General features: G+C 44.0%; 2 protein-coding genes across 2 annotated transcripts; one reads left to right on the top strand and one right to left on the bottom strand.

The window, feature by feature from the left end:
- Positions 1–552: 552 nt before the first annotated feature.
- On the bottom strand, positions 553–12,280 carry necab1 (N-terminal EF-hand calcium binding protein 1). Its single transcript, XM_068747377.1, has 13 exons — positions 12,191–12,280; positions 10,832–10,856; positions 9,303–9,411; positions 8,878–8,903; positions 8,619–8,716; positions 7,186–7,322; positions 4,199–4,320; positions 3,931–4,007; positions 3,659–3,706; positions 1,320–1,432; positions 971–1,048; positions 753–844; positions 553–581 (listed from the first exon to the last, which is right to left on the bottom strand). The coding sequence occupies exons 1-13, from the start codon at positions 12,278–12,280 to the stop codon at positions 553–555; spliced, it is 1,044 nt and encodes a 347-aa protein (XP_068603478.1).
- Positions 12,281–14,146: 1,866 nt separating this feature from the next.
- Positions 14,147–18,139, top strand: tmem64 (transmembrane protein 64). The gene is made up of 3 exons (XM_068747648.1): positions 14,147–14,851; positions 17,264–17,419; positions 17,951–18,139. The coding sequence occupies exons 1-3, from the start codon at positions 14,147–14,149 to the stop codon at positions 18,137–18,139; spliced, it is 1,050 nt and encodes a 349-aa protein (XP_068603749.1).
- The last annotated feature ends 1,697 nt before the right edge of the window (positions 18,140–19,836 follow it).

Raw genomic sequence — 19,836 nt, 5'->3', positions numbered from 1 at the left:
ATATTAAGATGCCGCTTTAATAATTACATCCTGCTGCAGTACTGCTACATGCCCACAAGGTGGGAGTAAATAACTATATATCTCTCTATCTGGAGAATACGCATGGCTTACAGAACAATATGTCTTTATTTATGACTGACAGGTTTCATCTCAGTTTGACGCATTAAATATATAAACAGCAAAATAACGTTTAAATTTACAAACAATACAATTATAATTGCCCCCCCCTCCCCTCCCCCTCTCTTTCCACTCTCATACACACTCACTATATTTCATGCACATTCACAGCAACACTTCTGCCCCGCTGGACCGCAGGAGGCATCAAAACACAGTGATGACGTCACACAGCATCCCCCGTCAGATGAGGACCATGACTTTTTACGACGCCAGAGTGTCATCTAGGAGTTTAAACGAATACACGTGGGCTATTTCTCCCGCCGCTAAACAATGAAGGGACATGGATGCATTAAGTGTGACACTAATCACTACGACTGTGTGCGGCGTGGATCTCTGCACCCGTCGGAGATCGTCTTAGAAGGCGCTCGTCTGCGTTCAGTTGTTGTTGAGGACCCACCACGAGGCTGCGAAGGAGACGCAGAAGAAGAAAAGATTCACTGATCCCCTCCCAAAATAAATACTTTAATCAATTCTGAAGGTCTGCTGAGGCTCATAGTTTTACAATCGGATGTGTGTGAAGTGAGTGGCGAACCCCCCCCCCCCCCCCCACAGGGAGATATGATGAACGTTCTCACCAGGAACCAACATGGTTGTAACGGTCTCTGGGGTTTCCAGGAAGTCAACGTTCCCCCGCTGGAACGTTTTACTGTAGTTGGTCTGCAGGTGACTGTGGAGGAGAAAGGGTTCATTCTGTTATCCCATCGTCTAATTCATTATAAACCTTATATTTGGGTTATTTGAAAAGGCCTTTGCTGCGTGAACCTTGACCCGCAAGCGGCGGATGAATACTTACTTCTTCCACACGTTGTTGTGCTCCCAGAATTCATAGAGAATGAAGCGTGAGTCATTTGCAAGCCGCTGAACTGCGACGCTGCCAAATGCAAAACAAGAGAGAGAGAGAGAGAGAGAGAGAGAGCGCAAGTCATGCAGTGTCTGATTTTGATGATGATCCAGATCACCATGTGGACGGTGTAAATCCAATTAGGAGGGGAATGAGCTGCTCGGCGGAGGTCTGCGCTCTCCGAGGGCTTTTCTAGTTGTTCTCTTTTTTTATTCTCATGCCTCTCCTAATAAAACGACTAAAAACTTAGGCAGCGTAAAAATATCACATCATCATCAGAACACAGACGATGCAGACTGACTGGAGACACCCCGTCTGGGCGGAGGCGCACTCCATGTACTGTCTGAGGGCCAAACGAAACTCCTCCAGCTCCTCCTCTAGCACGGAGAGCTGCTTCTGGACGATCAGGATGTGCTGCGAGGACAAAAACAAGAAAAAGCATGCAAGGTCAGAAGGTCGGAGTCGTCCCCCCCCGAGAGAGTCCCACCGTGGTGGGGGAGGGCTAATGGTTAAGTTTCCAGAAAACTGGTGACGAATGCAGAACTGTAAGGCGAACACTGGGACGGCTTTATGGTATATTTCGAAATAGAATGTTATGAAGCACTTAAGGGATCTAAATGGCACCGCTGTGTTTATTTTTACATTTGCTTGGGTAGTTTGTGAAACAGCAGTTTCATCCTTATTAACTTAAAATGGTTAAATTCATGAAAAAGGGAAAAATAATGATCAAAAAAAGATGTCTGCCTGGAGAGTAAAAGACATTAGACCATCAGTGCATCTTAAGTATATCATGCTTCGGACCACTTCTAATCATTATGGGATGCACAGGCTGGTCTCTGCTGCTGCAGGGGTGTCCCACCAGGACCAGTTTCATCGTGAGACACATTTAACCGGGATGCAGGCCATCAGGCGTCATTTTTTCCGGCCTCCCAAACCTGCCCTACAAAAAGGAGTTTCAGAACAGATTGAATCCACTGCGCAAATATCGACACAAGGACTGCCACCAAAAGCATTCCCCTCCTGCTCCGACACAGCCTGAACTTAAATAAAATGTCTGCACGTTGCATAAGGATGTGAACAGAAGGCTGACGGGAATAGGAAGTGATGGCGTTCCCATCGGCCTGAGTTTTGTTGGAGGTGTTAATCATAAAACGCCTCAGGCCGTCTCTTGCCGGCTAATTTGAGAGAAACTCAAGGATCACACACTCATGCAGATCAGACATCTGATTCACGTCGAGGGTCAGAGACATCGACTGTATTAAAGGTTCTGACATCCTCCCTGCAGCACATTTCTACCCAAGGACTCAATTATTTATCGTTTTATTTATACCAAATCTGATGCTGGTGCAAGGCGGCGCTGGCCAGACCCAACGGGGGTCACCTGTAGGCACCGTTCCGGTCGTAGCACGGTTCTATGATACTACTGGAGCAAACACTGAGATGCAGACCACATATATAAAAAATAGTTTTTTGTAAAAATAGAAAGCACTCAGAGCGGTCCTGAATCCTCATTGTCACTAATCAATCACTGTATCTTTGCACCCCGGGCAAAGCATTCCCAAAAGCCTCGTCGTCATGGCAACTCGACCTCATTTGAATCTGCCTCACACCACATTATGTATTACAGGCGTAATTCCTTAAAAATTGAACTCCACTGCTAGGATTTGGAATCATCTTCAATGTCAGTAGAAATTGACCAAATATAATCTTCTTATGTGACTTTTTTTGTCTACACATAAATTTATTTCTTAATGATTATGATTTGGATCCAGTGGCACATAGTGGTGGGACGACGAGTTGTACATGCCTACATTTATTTATTTATTTTGAACGCTGGGCCAATAAGTTTCCGTGATATTTTGAAGAAAAGACATGTTTGGATTGATCTATAATTTTCATCTGCTGCCTTAAAAGTAAAATCCTCCTCGAGATTTGAAGAAATCACGGTGGACTCAAATTCATTTTGTTCATGGGGTGCAAACGCTGCAATTAATATCATTTTGCAAGTCAGTGGATGTGTGGGAATTCCTCTTTTGTGTATTAAAATACCTAGCGAAGCATTTTCTAACACAAGTATTCATCTCTTCCACTCCAGATGCTCTTCCTCCTCTTCCACAGTTGATGAAGAATCCTCCAGCGAGTGTCTGTGCTGGTCGGCTTGTGGCTCGGCCATGAAATTAGCAATATGAACGGCCTCCCTTCACTTTGCCGTGCTAATGCTGAACATAAACAGCTGATCACTGTACACACACACACACACACGGCTGACTGAGACACACACATTTCCTGCCATAGTATTTAAACTGTAAATATAGCTGCAGATATTTTCTGCCAACAACAATGAGGCACTGGCATCAGATATTGTTCAGCCGCTTGACGACGACTTTCTGTGAAGCGATTAAAGAGCAAAAGGAATCCAAATAGCTCCAACACTAACTCCGTGTCTGACTGGGAGCCTCGTCTTTGAAATTAAATATGGAGAAACTGTGCAAAGAGAGCATCCCTGTTAAGTTACATCCCTGCTGTTGCTATGACAACCACTGAGTGGTTTTTCGTCACGTGGGAATAGTGGCAAAGAGTGGTCACTACAAAAAAACAACAACAACAACAGCAACAGGAGGCGAGTGGAATGGCACTGACCGATTTGCTCTCCAAGACCTCCTCCTCAACCGGCTCCAGACGGATCTCCTGCAGGAACAAGAAGCAGAGGGAACGTTGCTGACAGACAGATGAATGCCGGCAAGAAACGTAACCTCCTCGGCGGCGTACATTATACAAAACGCACCCCGGGAGATTTAACAGGGAGGGATGTGAAAACCAGATAGCTGGGGGGGGGGGGGGGGGGGGCACGGAAAGATAAAAATATCAGAAGCCGAAGAGAAAATGAAAAGGAGGAGGGCAGAGGACGTCACCTTTCGCTCCAAGCGGTCGATGAGCTTCTGCAGCCTGTTGACCTGCGTCATCCACTGGCTGTCCTCGTCATAAACGCCTGGCGGTGGCACAAAGAGGGGGGGGGGGGGGGGGGGGGGTCAGATGGAGAGAATAAACATCAAAGGTGGAGGGATGCCCATCAGCAACATTTTAAACACATTGGCTATTCGAATGCGACCCTATTATAGTGATGCTACGCACAACTGCGATCGTCAGCAGAGACGCTTTGAACACGCAGTTCAATCGAACCTGAATTGATTAGGCTGAGGAGAGGGTTGTTGGGCGAGAGGCTACTATTCCTCTGAAGCCTTCGATTGGAGCGACGGCCCGACCACTGGATGGACAGAACCTCTGGCTTCAACGGGCCCTGTCTAGAGGCAAAACAACGGGGGTTATTCAAACATGAAAAATATCTGAGCCTTTCTGTTGTATTTTGTATTCTGTGTTTCTCCTAATAAGCTTGGATTTTGGACTATAACCAAAATATAAAGAAGGTTTCAGGATTTGGTGATGCTTAGGTTGTTACCAGCGGCGAACCTCAAATTTATCCTCAACCCGTCAAGTTATTTTGTCCAATGCCTTGATAAGACCTCAGGTTTTTTTTTTTTAAAGTGCACATTCAAATAAATGTGTGTGCAACCGTTTTCTTCTTTATTATTTCCTTTTTGTAAAGCAATTTCCTCTTTTTGTACAATTTCAAGTTTATTACCTAATCTAATCTAAGCCACGGGCAACGTTTGAAAGTTCACGTCGAGAACGAGCTGCAGTCAAACATGTGTGCTTGATGTTGCAGGAGGCGCTGATGGCCGGCCCCTGTTGTTGTGCCAGTGAGTCAGGCTGCAGATTTATTCTTGGCACCTTTAATTGCAAAAGTCGTCTGAGACCCATGGAAGAGTGGAGATCAGCAGCTTTTGCATCTCCATGTTTCCTAGTCTACAGGATTTAGGGGGGGGGGGGGGGGTTAAGAGTGCGACTGAGGTCACCCGTTGGCAAAAACCACAAAATCCAGGAGGCAAGTGTTATTATCTGAAGTAAACCATGCATCTATGAGCATAAGCGGCCATTTCTCCTCCTCGTGCTCCAAAGAGAACTCAGAAGTCTATTTAAAGCCACCAGAGAATCAGCCAGGTCCTTGAGATGTGATTGCATTTTGATGCATGAGGGAATATCTCAAGTGCAGCAACTCAGAAAAAGGTGCTGGAGGAGAGGAAGCCGCTGCGCTGGGAAGGAGGGACGGCCAGCTTTTGAAATGACACGAGATAAGTAAGAGAGACAGTTTCAGAATGGACAAGAAGAGGAGAGGAAAGAAAGGAAGTCCCAGAGGCCAAGCCCACCATGCTCTGCCTCAGAGAATAAGTGAGAACACGATAATGGTGAGAAAAGGAACTCGAGAGCACGAAGACAGTCCTACGGGGATCCTTTCACACACGTCAGAGCGAATCAACTACAGTATATGCTTCTGGAATGTAAAATGCTGCATCCGATGACGAACGTCGATATTAGAAAAACATGAAAGAAATCCTCTGACAAAAGCAGAACCGGTGACGGTAAAGGTCATAGAATAAATAGAATAAACTACAGAGAACACAATGTTCCAAAATGTTCAAAAATACCCCAACCTGCCATCATAAGATATCAAATCTGATTAAAGCATTGCTCGGCTGCAGCGGGTCGGTAAAGCCTCTCTCTCTCTCTCTCTTTCATTAACTTTAAATGTATTTAAAATGGAAAGCTAGAGTCTAATATGAGAGTTACATAGTTCAAGTGATGAATGAAAATTTAGATTTTTATGGCTACAAGACAAGAGAAAAAGGACAGCGGAGAAGAGACGACCGGAGAGCAGGTGTGAGAGTAAGAATTTAATATGGAGGAAAGAGGAATATCGGATCAGAGGAAAAGAAGAGAAGAAAAGATGAGTAGAGGAGAGAAGAGAAGAGCGCCGCAAATGGCCCTGCAGAGTGAAATTACACATATGTAGTATCTATCTGATCACATCATTACAAGATTACATGTTACATGGTGAGAGAAAACTATTTTCATCGCCTGGGATTTTATATCATAAAGATAGGCGTGAGGTCATGGCCCCACACATACACATGCACACACACACCTACACACACACCCCCCACACACACACACAATTCAGCGGCGAGTCATTGTCATTAATGAACCGAGCACCAATCAGCCTCATTTGCTGAACCATACTAATGGGGAATTTGCATCTTCCTTCCACGCACACGCACACGCACACGCACACGCACACGCACACGCACACGCACACGCACGCACACACGCACCATCAATGATCTCATTGTCCACAGACAAAGCCAGAGAGGAGCGTTAATTATCAGTCTCATTAAATTAAGTCTGTATAAAACTACTGAGAAGCCATCAAATACTTTCATTTTGAGTGAACGACTAAAACATTTTCACAGAATCCCTAAAATAAACAAACACTTTGCTCCATTTGTTCTCCGGGATGCTAAAAAACAACAAACCAAAGCGCCTTTATTGCCTAAACCTCATCACAGAAGGGAGTTTCTAATCACACCTTCCATCCTGCAACAGCCGTCTCTGAACGTCATCCAGGAGGCGATTATGTTTCCCTTCTAAAAATATTCGAAAATTAGGAGCACAAAAGACACATTTCTTGAGCGTACGTGTGTAAATCTGCCGTATAAACAGTTTGATCATATAAAGTATTTTACCTAAATGCCATTACATTATGTAAAATCTTAATGCAGCTCATTCTAAACAGAGCTGCTAATTATCAGTTTATCTATTATTAATATAAACCAGAAGACGATGATTCAGTAGGGCGTAGATCTCCACCAGGCTTAAACTGGGAGTTACTCATCTTAAATCACGCATGCATGTTAATCCCTTCGAGGCTCACATCTGGTGACAAAAATGTGGATTTGGATTTTGGATTTAAAGAACAATGCAAAAACAAACAAAAAGAAAAACAAGAAAACACACCAAAACAGAATGTTCCTTTAGGGTTCCTTTGAAACTTGAGCTACTTAATTGAATTCTAGCCCATGATTCGAGTGGGATGCGGACCGAGCACATCCCTGATCGAACCCGCTACAGATGGACGGTCTCCATGGATCAAAGCATCAGCCCATAATATATAACTGCTCGAGTGTGTGATCAGGGTGAGAACAGGCTGTCCTCACTTTGATGACTCATTGTGTTCGCGTGTGCGTCTGGCGGGCCAGAGATGCCTTGCTCACTTCTCCTGGCGGGTCTGCTCCGCCGTGGTTTCCATGGCGCACTCCAGCGAGCTTTGAAGTGAATGGAGCTGATTGGTTGTCTCCTTCAACAGAAAGCGAGTCACAAACTGCTCCAGGTGTGTCGACTCCTGGTAATCCTGTCAAGTGAGAGTCAGAGGAGGAGGAGGAGGAGGAGGGAGAAACGTTAGCGTGGGAGGAAAGATGGAGGGAGCAGAAGTGAGAAGCAAGCGAGCGGTGGCAAGTTACACTCGGCAGTTGAATCACTCGGTATCCAGATGCCACCTGTCAATTAAACGACGCCAGAAAAGATCAGTCATTCAGGGAAGGTTACGTAGGAAGACTTTAGGAGGGGGAGAAAGAAAAAGGAGGAAAAGATCAAGAGTCTGCAGCCGTTAAACTCTCATCCCAAAGGGCCAACTCATTCCAGCCGGATTACCCACTTAAATGTTTTTTTTTTTTTTTATCCACAGGGCTGAGAATTTAATGAACATTTTTTCATTGGTTGAGTATTGTCATGAAAATATCAGCTAATAAATAATTAGGCTGGAATAGGTCTCTGAAGTCTTGTCGTCAGCAAGCTTCAGGCGGGTTACAAGCGACTGGGGAAGCGATTGAAGATGTAATCCTATAAATAATTCAATACTTTTGTTACAAGAGGCAAACGCAATGTAAAATAAAATAAATCATAGACAAAAGCAATAAACAAGTTAATAATATCATAAAGCATCGTCGTTAGGACCGCAGAGTTGTGACGCATCTTGTCCCGACTATTGCAACAAGTGATGTGCGAGCAAAACAAATCTAGTTTTTAAAATAGCATCAAAAAATGTGAAGCCTTTATTCCCCCCTCCAATAACAAATGACATCATAGAGATGAATTCCTTTGCAGGAAGTATTTCACGCTGGGCTATGATTTGTCCTTTTGTGAAACAAGGCCGTTCATTTCCTGTTGACCCGAAGCTTGTTCTGAAGGCCGATGAAAAATGAATCAAAAGCATTATTAGAAAGACGGAACTTGCTGTGCATTGAACAAAGCGTTGAACAACAGCTTGTCCTGAAAGAAACGGCTTGAACCCAGCAAATATCAGCAAACACACATGCACACACGCACACACACACACACACACACACACACGGTCAGATGTGAATTTGCACATGAATGCACATTCACAAAGGGAGAGTGAGTCACAAGCAAATTGGTAAAGGTCATTCTCATCTTCCATCTGAGTATAGATTGCCTCATGTGAAGTACCTTTGTGTGTGTGTGTGTGTGTGTGTGTGTTTCCACACTGCAGTCATTTTAAATATCTTGATTCTACTTGATTTTTTTCATTATATATTATATGAGAGGAATGTTGAAGTCACTGCAGCTAAGAAGTCTTGAGGTGCGGTTGCATATTTTCTTTGATTAGTTTATCTTTTCAACGACTTACTTTCTTTGTTTTATCCATCGCCTTCAGGATGGACAAATTCAGGTCTTCCAAGGCAGCGAGGACATTCTCGTATTCGCCGAGGTGCTGGGAGAAATACTCTTCACCGCAGAGGGACAAAAACAAGAACAAATGTTCATCGGGTAAAAATGGCCTTTAGGAATTTTTGTCGCGGGTCATGTGACCACATCTAACACGGTTCTTCACTGATGCTATAAGAGATATTGAAAGTTGTCTTAATTGTCGTGAGGAACCAACTTACCACAGAGTTCATCAGTGTCCACGTTACTGAGAAACAAAAAACATAAACATGTAAGTAACCTTTATTTAGTACTGAAGTGTGTGCTAAAATAGGAAATGATGACCTTTCCGGCCGTCTGAGGGTTTAATATTGTACATATCATTTAAATTATATTCTTTTATGTGCAGTGAAAATACTCCAATCAAATAGAAGTCTAAGATTTAAAACTTCACTTCAATATATTTTTTCTTATTAAAGCTTAATTTGAATGTTCATCATCTAACAATGAGATTTGGAGGTTATGCGAACATCCTCATCTGTTTGTGCGTTTTTTACAAGATAAACATCGACACATTTTAAGGATTATTTTCTGCAGGGAGGGGGTCTTGGAACAAATATGCTATAGTTTAAATGCCTCGACTCTCACCGCTGCTTCATGGACTTACTCTGTGTTGTGAGTGTCAATTGTGTGGAAGAGACCCTTCAGCTCCTCTGCTGTCAAGACTCCATCTGAGAAGTAGGCTTTGAATTCTTCAAAGGATAGTTTTCCATCATCTGGGGGGGGGGGGGGGGGGACGGACACACCAACAGCTCAGTTAGGACGGCAGCATCCTGCGAAGCCAGGCGGTCCTTGTCTAAATAAAAGACTTGTTTTGTTTTCAAATGTGAAATCTGGACTGTGCTGTGTAACAGTGGTGGAAGAGCGCGTTTATAGCGTTGATTTAATGTCGGTACCAATGGAATAAATATATTATAAAATGTAAATGGATACATTTCAAATTAAGCAGATTTTTTTTTTTAATGCTTTTGCTTATTTCCTCATGAAGAATTTGATACCAGCCACACGTATAAACAGTCAGTCACAGGGTGTTTACATTTAATATGAGTTCTAAATGAAGGCAAGATGTTTTCTCTCGAATGATTTCTCTTTTGTGATGAGGCCGGTCTTTACTCGTTTACCGCTGACCTGCTGCTCTGGAGGCGGCGCTCGCTATGAATGGCGTGACACTGGAGACGCTGCGAGCAACAGAGCATTTAGGAAGACGCACAAAAGGCAAAGCGCAGCGTGAACATAAGTCAAGCACACGGTGACTCGCCGCTAATGAGCTCTGAAATACTTGGAACAGATTTGACATATGACGACGCTGTTTGCACAACACTAAAACACAACAGTGGGATGACGTCCCCTCAAATTATTCACAGCGTGGGATGGACATTTAATGAATAATGAAGCATGTCAAGCCAAGCGAATAATAAATACTGATGAGCTATTTTTTGCATTTGTACGGGGACATATTGTTGATGTCAGGATCTCTGTCGACGTATCGCTTAAAATCCGATTTCAGCGAGTTGTTCGACTAAAAACATTCAATTTCAAATATTTAACATCGTGTATGAAAGAGCGTCAAATTAAAGTGTCTCCAGTTTATTAGGAGAATAACAAGAATGAACCATCTTGTTTTCCTCAAACCATTATATCTTATGACACATATTAGCTTGACAGGTAATTTAATTTGCAATTGACTCTCATAATCTCATCTGCAGGACATGCACTATGTGGATTTGAAAATCAGATTCCATAATCAATCTAATTCCCTGGAGAGAGCACATTATACTTCAATTTTAAAACAACCCCTCAGGGATGTGTTCTTACGGTGCAAAGATGTAAGTATCTGGTTATATATTTAGTTTAAAACAGTCACTAAATAATTAAGGTGAAAGAATAGCAGATTTATGTCCTTTAGCTTGGACCGCTAGAACAAACATACAAAATGATGAATGATGTCTGTTTTTCATTTTTAATGTTCTGGCACGGAATCTCAGCGGTCAGCTCCCAGTTTCCATGGAAACTGAAAGAGTATCGGCAGCAGAGACTCACGATCAGAATTTCATTGATAAAGTGTGTCTGTTTTCAAACAGGAAAGAGAGAGAGAGAGAGAGAGAGGTTGAAGTATTGTGTGTGAGAACAATTTACCGTTTTTATCAGCTCTCCGTAAAATCTGGGGGAAAAGGGAGAAAAGAAAAAGAGGGAACGTCAGAGAGGTTTCACATCATCAAAGTTAAAGTAAGCGTGTGCCGGTGGATCATCGATCAACTCTCAAAAGCAGAGCGCCATTAAATTATTGATAGGGCTGTCCCGGCATGGAGAAGGGATGAAAGAGAGAGGTACGATGACCATATCGGTTTTAACGGGTCGAAGCTCCTTGAAATAACTTTATCCTGCATTTTCTCTTGTCATCGTTGTGCCGCCACATTTCTGAACAGCTCCCGGAGTGTATTCAAATAGAATCAAGTAGGATTAGAAAGAAAACAATAAGTGACCTCCTATTTTTGTTGTTGATTTTGTTTACACTGTCTCAACTTTTTTGCAATCAGAATTTGCCCTCATTTGCCTCACATCATCTCCTTCCGTGTAAAGATTCTTTGATTCGTTGGTGAAATTCATTAACTTGTCCAAGAATAGAAATCTGCTGGCTCTCCTGGATCTCATTTATTACCTGGTACCACAGCAGCAGCCGAGTAAGGAAGAAAAACAACATGGAGACGCTGCTAATTGAACCTGAAACTGAAAACCACAGCGACAGAAGCTCGTCTCTGAAGACAAGCAGAGATTTCATCATCTGACATTGAAGCAGCCATGTTTTGACATCCGTGGGACATTTGATGTGGTGGACAGGCTTTCCGGCTTTAATAAACTCTTGGATCCCATATGTGCATCCTCCCCTCTGTTTCTCAAACAGAGCAGGCAAGCCAACAGGTTTATAGCCAGGACATCACAGGGGAGTGAGTGAAAGGGTGCAGGAATGAGAGCAATATAATTAGGCAAGAGAGAAACAGTAGAGGAGGATCATGATACCACTGCAAGATGAAGACTTAAATATTACAATATCAATATTCACTTTAAGGTATATTAGGCAAAGTAAATTCGCCCTGTCTTTGTCATCAGTAGACTTCATTAACTTGGTATTTGGGTTTGGACGCTGACATAAAGATGGACGGCCATCGTTTGTAATCCGAGCACCATGAAGATGAATTAAAGGGCAGCCGTGTCAAATTAATTAATTCTCTAATGTGGACAATCAGTGTGATTGAAAAAACTCTAAAAATACGTTTTCAAAGCACTCAAATGCACAATTTTATTTTATATATATTATTTAAAAGTCTCTTTCCTCAATTATTTTCTATTTGCTACATTATAATAGCAAATTATAATACAGTCATACAGTGATTGATCCTTAAGCAAAAAAAGAAAAAAGATAACTCAGTGTTGGCAATACTAATGAAAATGAAATCAATTTACTTTAAACATTGGTTTGAAATTAGTTTCACTTACGTCGTTGAAAATCGACATTCCCCTTTTAAGCTCCACTTGAGCGTCGGGCTCCTCGGACACACACCGGACCTCGTCTGAACAATCCATCATTCACGATGTCGCTGCCGTGGAGGAATGTGCGCCTTTCAACCTGATCGGATTAAAGATGCTGGTGGAAAGGAGCGACTCCCACCGTCAAGTCAGCCGCGACGAGACGCGCGTCTTCCGGATGATTCGTTTCACAATGCGACGCTTGATTATGTCCTGCAATGCGGCGCTACGTCGCGTTTCGCGTGAGGTTCACTCCGCCGTTATGCAGCGTTATAATCATGTTGACTTTAGACTTTTGATTTAGTCCTAAAACGACGAAAAGACAGGTTTTCTGAAACTACGTGGTTTTATTTTGAAAACAGAATCGCTGCTGCTTTGTTGAGTCAATTATTTTTTTTGTACACCTTCATAAAATGATGAATGATGAATATATTTATTAGATAGAATGTTAGAGAACAAGTACAGTCACACAGTAGCATGTATTACAGTACAAATAAAGTCAAACATCCTGTCTAAGAGGAGCATTTCAAAAAAGCCCTTGCGGTCTTGTTTCCGTTGAAAGTCCTTAGTACATAAATCATCGACAATTAACAATACAAATTTAACAAAAGAAAGAGCAAAGAGCGAAAGAGCGAAGAACCACATCGGAACATTTACTTTTAATGTGTCTTTAATAAAACTGTTTGTTGTAAAAATAATAATAATTCTTCGACAAAGGAAAAAACAAAACAGTTGTGGGTTGAAAAACGCATTTCATTTCATTCATTATTTAATTGAAGCCAAAGAGTTACAAAATTTTTATTTATCTCCATGAATGCAGAGAAATCAACCAATAAATCAAAGAAACAACAATAAGCCTTGTTTGGATCATCTGTTAAAAACCGAACAACAGTTCCATCTAGTGGAAATTTAAAAAAAAGCATTTTAACACACTGAATTCACTCTGAATAACTGGAGGAAAGTACTGTAACAGAATTTGGAAATTTATTAATTAATTAATTATTAATTAATTAACATCAGAAACTGTTCCGGGATGTTCGATCCAAAACAAACATACCATTTTCGTGAAAACCTCGGTAAATCTCGCGATAAGGAATGGAGGGCTTTGATTGGATTTGGACATTGGTCACGTGATCTTGGGGTTACTTGGCATTCTGGGACACAAACAGAGCAGTAACACAGCAGCAACAGCAGAAGCTACTAAGCTAGCGCTCTTGAGGAAAGACGAAGGGAGAAGCGACGACACCCAGACGTGCAGCATGAATGATCTGGATTTTCGCGTTTGTTCTTCCTGAACGGTTTTTTTCCCCCTCTGTTGCACGGCGACGACGGTTTAGGAAAGCAACGAAGGACTTTATTCGCGCATAGTTATTAACGGAACCGCTAGCTTACGGACAGGATTAAGTTAGCCCGGTAAATATTTAGGCTAGCGTGCCAACGCTAGCTGAATGGAAATGCTTGTGGAGCCATAAAAAGTTTGCGTCCGTCCACCATTTGGATTCTAGTCCAAAGAAGAAGTAGAGGGGGGGGGGGGGGGGGGGGTGTTTTGTCTCTTTTCCTACCCTGAGCTCCATCCATTGACTCTGAGCTGAGGGATATGCGACCATGGCGAGTCCGGCAGGAAGAGAGTACAACACGGGCACTTTAAAGTCTTTGGACCGGCGCTGTGTCCGGACAGTTTATCAACGACAAATGCTCTTACGTTGAACAATTCATTTATGACGAGGAGTGACGGATTTTATATTTGCCTTCTGCACAAATCCATAGTGGTGGATCTACGCTGGTAAAGCCATTCCTCTTCGGGAGTTCATGAGTTGACGCTCAGTAAATTTGCACCGCATGGACAAGCAGACCGGAAATCTCCATCCTCGCTGCTCTGCCACGGTTGCACCGTTCATCTGAGCCCCCCCGCTGCCGGCCCCCCTGATGTCGGGGTCCACCACCGTGCAGCTTTTCACCAAGCTGCTCAAGCACGCTGTCGGCAAGACGGAGATTCACGTGAACCGCTGGCTGCAGAGAACCGCCCCGGAGGAGTGCGACGAGATTGACATCCTCATAAGCAGCGGCTTGGACGAGACGGCGGCGGGCATCGGGAAGTCGGACGGAGACTCGGAGGTCACCGGGGTCGCCGGAGGGACGGCTTACACCAGCGGTGGCGATTTTAAGCACCCGTGCTGTATCACCACCTTCTGTTTCAAGAGCGCCCTGCTGGCGTGCATCCTGACCGGCGTGTGCTTCTCCTCCGTCGCCCTTGTGCGCCAGTACCTCAAGGACCTTTTGCTCTGGATGGAGAGCTTGGACAGCTTCGTCGGGGCCCTGCTGTTCATCGTGGGCTTGATTGTCGTGTCGTTCCCATTTGGATGGGGGTACATAGTTCTTAACGTGGCGGCTGGCTACCTCTACGGCTTCGTGCTGGGCATGGGCCTGGTCATGGTGGGGGTTTTGATCGGGACCTTCGTGGCACACCTGGCGTGCAAGCGACTGTTGACCGGCTGGGTGCTGCACAAGATCGGGAACAGCGAGCAGCTCGGCGCTGTTATACGAGTGGTGGAAGGAGGAAGTGGACTCAAAATCGTGGCCTTAGCGAGACTCACCCCCATACCCTTCGGCCTCCAAAACGCCGTTTTCTCGGTGAGTATGGCGACACTGTTTATTTTTGTTTTAGAAAAAAACTCCCGGATCCACACAGAGAGTCCAAAGCAATGGTGCAGTTTTGCAGAAGTTATTGCCCCACTGCAGGGCATTTCATGCAGTCATGAAATCCAAATCTTAAGACTTTTTTGTTTTGTTTTTTAGAATGAAATTATTTTTATTATTGGTAGCCCAACAAAAGACACAAGACAAAAGTACACAGAGAGTGGAGGAAACCGGTTCCTCCATAGCAGAAGAGCAATACAAAAGTTTATTAGCCCAACGACATCTAAGTTACGTTATTAGTTAGAACCTACAGAAGTAGTTTTGAAATCTACTTCTGCATTTTGAAAACTGTTATAATCTGGTGAGTTTAACATATTAATGATGAAAATATCTTCATACAACAAAAACAATGTGACAAACAATATATGTAAAGCGGCACAAAAATGAGATTGGGTGTGGACACTTTTTAGATTTTAGTTCTCTTCACATAATTGTCTGTTTTGGTTTAAAATCTATTCTATATATATTTTTTTTAACTCTAAATCTTGACAAGATCAGGCTCCAGAAATTGAACAAATGAAAATGAGTCATTGCTTCTGCAGCCTAATGGAGCAGCACTAGCAATGAAACAGACACAACCTGTTTATTCACAAACGTGCTTTGTAGCGTGTGCGTGAGAACAAATAACAGTTACCTGCGCCTGCGTGCGCTCCCACTTCCATTCACCTGCACTGCTAGGAAATAAATGGCGGTAACCTCGTTTCTTTTTGCAATTACTCACTTTCACTGAGTCGAGGCACAATCTGTAGGAGAGAGAGAAACTGCTGATTCCTGTTTAAGTTTATAAAAGAACCCCAAAATAAGAAAAGACAATTCCTTCCTGGTATTTACTCTCCTTTGGTGGTTTAAGATTCTCTGTAAGGTTGCTCAAGTAAAACTATAATCTCCAAGAGGCTTCTGCTCCTAACAGGACTTACAGATCTGGCAGATGCTTTCCCTTCGCCTGACTGGCTTCATTTGCTTCTGTTTTGTCGTCGGTCCGTCCTCGCGGCTCCGTGGCCGGACCGGAGCTCCACGTGCACAGATTGAAGTGTCCCGGGACTTATGTCTAAACCTCTGACGGTGTTTACAATGTGGAATTTAGTGTTTTCATCTCCAGAAGTGAAAATAAGGTGTCAACGTCAAAAGGTTAGGCTTTCTTATGTTGTGTCTAAGGAATGAGATTTTCCCCCCTGAACGGTTTGAGGGGGCCAAAGAAAAGAGGTCAAGGAGAGCGGATATCGGAAGCGGATCCGAGTGGAGCCGCTTTACTTTGTTCAGCGGTTTCCATCCCGCCTCGGCGCCTCGCTGTGCTCCTTTAGTCCATCATACCCGGATGCTCATTAGTAACCCGAGGTGACGTTGTGTTCGCACGGCGAAAGGTCAAACCATCCGGCTCACTTTGGCGGCGCGTGTTTGCCTCGTCTGCCCTTGGTAAGCACTTTCTGTGGTTGGGGGGGGGGGGGGGACATCGCGTCCCACCCTCTTCTTCCTCATTAAGTGGATGGTGCTGCATCCTAGCTGGTAACTCAAAACGTCGCATGCTGGCAGCGGTTAGCCGAACAAAAAGGGACAGCTCAGGAAAACGTCTCAGTGAACCTGGAGGCGTTCGACGTATTCAGGTCACGCGTGCGCCTTGTCTGTCGGCCTTTAGTGCAAAGACAGCCGGGGATGAAGAGAGCGCATTCCTTTTCTGCTGCAGCTCTCGCAGGCGCTCACGTCCCGTCTCATAGATCAGCTCAGGGCGTCGGGGCTGTGTTGACACGCGGCGCGGACACGTCAGCGCTCATCTCTCAAGGAGAACGGGCCGCCGTGTCGTAGCAGCGAGAGGAAGAAACGCTCTGCTCGGCGTAACGAGGGGGAAAAGGACAACATTAGCGTGATCGACTTCGTTAAGCCGTGCCGTCCCGTGAGGTGTAACGCGCGGATTCGGCAGCATTTGATGCGATTAAAGTCTCTGATCTATAATGGTTTGGAGACTCTAGGGATTGATCGTGCTGAAATCAATTCGTTCCCATGACGACGGCGGATTCTTGCAATTCCCAATGTTCCACTATCAGCGGGGGGGGGGGGGGGGGGGGGGTGACGCTAGGGAAAGACAAGGGTGACGCTGACTGTTAGGACATCAGATAGCGTGTTCACCAGTCAAAGCAGGAATAGGAAGGACTCATCCAGGACAATGATGCAACTTAAGAGTAGAAAAAGTATCGGAAGCAAAAATGTGCAGAAGTTCATCTTCTGAGTGACTTTCCTCCAACTCTCTGATTCGAAGCGGCGGCTCCGGATTAGATAATCCTCGACGGTAGAAAGAATTCATTTCAGTTTAACAAGCGCAGCCAATCAGCTTGTGAGACGTTTCTCTTGCAGATCACAGACGTGTCCTTGCCAAACTACCTGGTGGCCTCCTCCGTGGGTCTGCTGCCCACGCAGCTCCTTAACTCCTACCTGGGCACCACGCTCCGCACCATGGAGGACGTCATCGCCGAGCAGAACGTCAGCGGCTACTTCGTGTTTAGCTTGCAGGTGAGCCGACGGTTAAAAAAAAGGTTTTCAATCACGTGACGATTAAAAGCAGGAAATGCTCCTTTTTTTGGTATTGACTCAAATACTTTAATAGTGACGAGGTCTGTTCACCTGTAAATAACAGTGAGCGGCACAGAGGCAAGCCGGTCGTTCTAACGTTTGTGTACAGAACAACATGGACTTTGCTGGCTTAAAAACAATCATTAACCGACTTAGATTTGTGAATGTCGTGTCGTCTCTCAGCTGCTGTAAATGTCAAGTAAAGAATCATGAGTAATATTTCCATTTTTACCCAGCGACAAAGGATAGACTGATACGATTGGCTCAATGGGAGCTGACAATTCTGACCACATTCTACGTTTTGGCATTGAATTAATTTGGTTTGAGGTAACGGCTTGTGCTTTGATTAATTGTTGATATATATTAAATAGACTTTTTCTCACCTTGTGGTTTAATTTGAGACAAAAATATTAAGCACAACTGAAGACCATACAGTCTTTTTTTTTCCCCCCTCCTCCTCTTCCTCTGCAGATCATCATCAGTATCGGACTGATGTTCTACGTTGTGCACCGAGCTCAGGTGGAGTTCAACGCGGCCATCGCCGCGTGCCAGATGGAACTGAAATCGCGAATGAACGGCTCCTCCGCCAATCAGGGAGGCTTCGCCTACTGCAGCAAGAGGGCGGCAGCTGGCGGCGGGAACTGCGTCAACGTGGTGTGAAAACCCAATCGGCACACGGAGGCGGTTGGAAGGACGCGGCGACTTTGCCTGAAACGTGTTGGTTTGGAACGGTTTGTCGTTTCCGATGCCGTTAAAGCACGAGGTCACGATGTGACGGCCGGAACACCTTTGTGATGAAACGCCGCTGCTGGAAATGGTTTAGCGGGATATTGTTTTGAAAGGTTTCGTGTTTGTTCTTTTTTTTTTTTTGCGTTTTTATTATGGTATTTCTAGCGTTTACCCTGAGATGTCAAAGAACTGCAATGGCGTCGGGGTCACCTCGCAGCATCAAGGTTTGGGGGTGGGGGGGGGGGGTTCAGATCCCAACCTGCAGCCCATCCAGGGTGAGCCCCGGCCTCGATGAATGTGCAATCCGGAGTTTTCTAGTGAACCAAGGACCCCCCCCCCCCATTTCAACCTACGCACCTTTCTTTCATACATCTGTTTCTGTTTAGGTTTTGTATGACGACCCGGATGATGAAGGCATTTTCCAGTTCATTATTTTAGGACGCAGCATTTCCTGCTCCTCTCCTCTGCCTGATTTCTGCTGGCTTAAGACCACGTCAGCTGAATCCGCCTTTGGCTGCTCGGAGATCGTTTTAGTGCTTCTGCAAGTTTTGATGGGAGCAGCTGGAATGGAGAACAGATTTCCAGCAGGAAGACCGCAGGAATGTTTCTGCCAAGAAAGTTGAAGCGATCGTCTCTTCGGCGGCGCAGACAGATTCCCACACCGAAACTAAAACCGCGAAGTCAGTGTTTACTTTCACTTTGATCTGATTTTGTTTTTTTTTGTGAAGCATTTTTATCCGGCTGCGTTAAAATTATTACATGCATAGTTCAATTTGATTGGTGTCAAAATGGCACACGTCGTATTTCAGTGCTGAAACCAAACGAATCAAAATTCACATGCATACAGAATAACAGATCAACATCTGTGCTTAAGGTTTCATTTACATTACAGAAGAACGGGCTGTTCGACATGAAGACGCTGTTATTTTTTACGTGCCATAATTTGATAAAGCGTCCCAGATGCAGGGACGTTGGCCCTTTTTATGCTGATTTATAGCATATTTTATTACTTGATGTCGCTGGTATTTACAACATTTATCTGTGAGCTTGTGTCTTCTAGATTTAAGACAGAGCTCATGTTATAATGTACCGGTAGGTAGGTTATTTTGCACAGTCCAACAGGTTAACATTATTTTCATACAGACGTTTAAATATGAAGGGGTTTGATTGGTCAAATATTGAAAGTGATGCGTCTCCCAAGCTGACAATCAAACACAACATGGACACTAGGTGATGAATGTGATGATACTTTTTACTTTTACATGAATTATTACGATGCTGCTCCTCAGACAAAGTCTGATTGATGAATAATAAGGGCTCCTGTTATGAAATATCCATCTTTTGTCATTTGTTCACAGAAGCCTGTTTCAGATTGCTGGCACAACCGTTTTGTGTTCTTTCTGTCATCAAAGCCAGATTTAATGTCTAAAATACATTCAATTGCAGTTGGTTTACCTAAAATCTGACTTATTTTCATGTTAAACGACGGTTGAAATGTTTCTCCTCACCGTATGAATTTAGCAATAATGTTTTAAAGCAAAAAATATATGAAGAATCCCACCTTGGTTTGAATAGTTGTTTTCTAAAGTCACTCTGTTAGTCGATCTGTGTTCCGCTGTGAGGATGAG

Source organism: Brachionichthys hirsutus, chromosome 13 (genome assembly GCF_040956055.1).
Source record: "Brachionichthys hirsutus isolate HB-005 chromosome 13, CSIRO-AGI_Bhir_v1, whole genome shotgun sequence".
NCBI classification, from domain to species: Eukaryota; Metazoa; Chordata; class Actinopteri; order Lophiiformes; family Brachionichthyidae; genus Brachionichthys; species Brachionichthys hirsutus.
Note: the sequence above shows the minus strand (reverse complement) of the source record. Positions and strands in the feature narration are given on the sequence as shown.

Excerpts from the sequence above, each read along its gene's own strand:
- tmem64 (XM_068747648.1), top strand. The coding sequence starts at position 14,147 with ATGTCGGGGTCCACCACCGTGCAGCTTTTCACCAAGCTGCTCAAGCAC. Across the intron at positions 14,852-17,263 it reads TCCAAAACGCCGTTTTCTCG|ATCACAGACGTGTCCTTGCC; the intron begins GTGAGTATGGCG and ends TTTCTCTTGCAG. Across the intron at positions 17,420-17,950 it reads ACTTCGTGTTTAGCTTGCAG|ATCATCATCAGTATCGGACT; the intron begins GTGAGCCGACGG and ends CTTCCTCTGCAG.
- necab1 (XM_068747377.1), bottom strand. The coding sequence starts at position 12,280 with ATGATGGATTGTTCAGACGAGGTCCGGTGTGTGTCCGAGGAGCCCGAC. Across the intron at positions 8,717-8,877 it reads GGACACTGATGAACTCTGTG|AGTATTTCTCCCAGCACCTC; the intron begins GTAAGTTGGTTC and ends TCTGCGGTGAAG. Across the intron at positions 1,433-3,658 it reads AGGTCTTGGAGAGCAAATCG|CACATCCTGATCGTCCAGAA; the intron begins GTCAGTGCCATT and ends TTGTCCTCGCAG.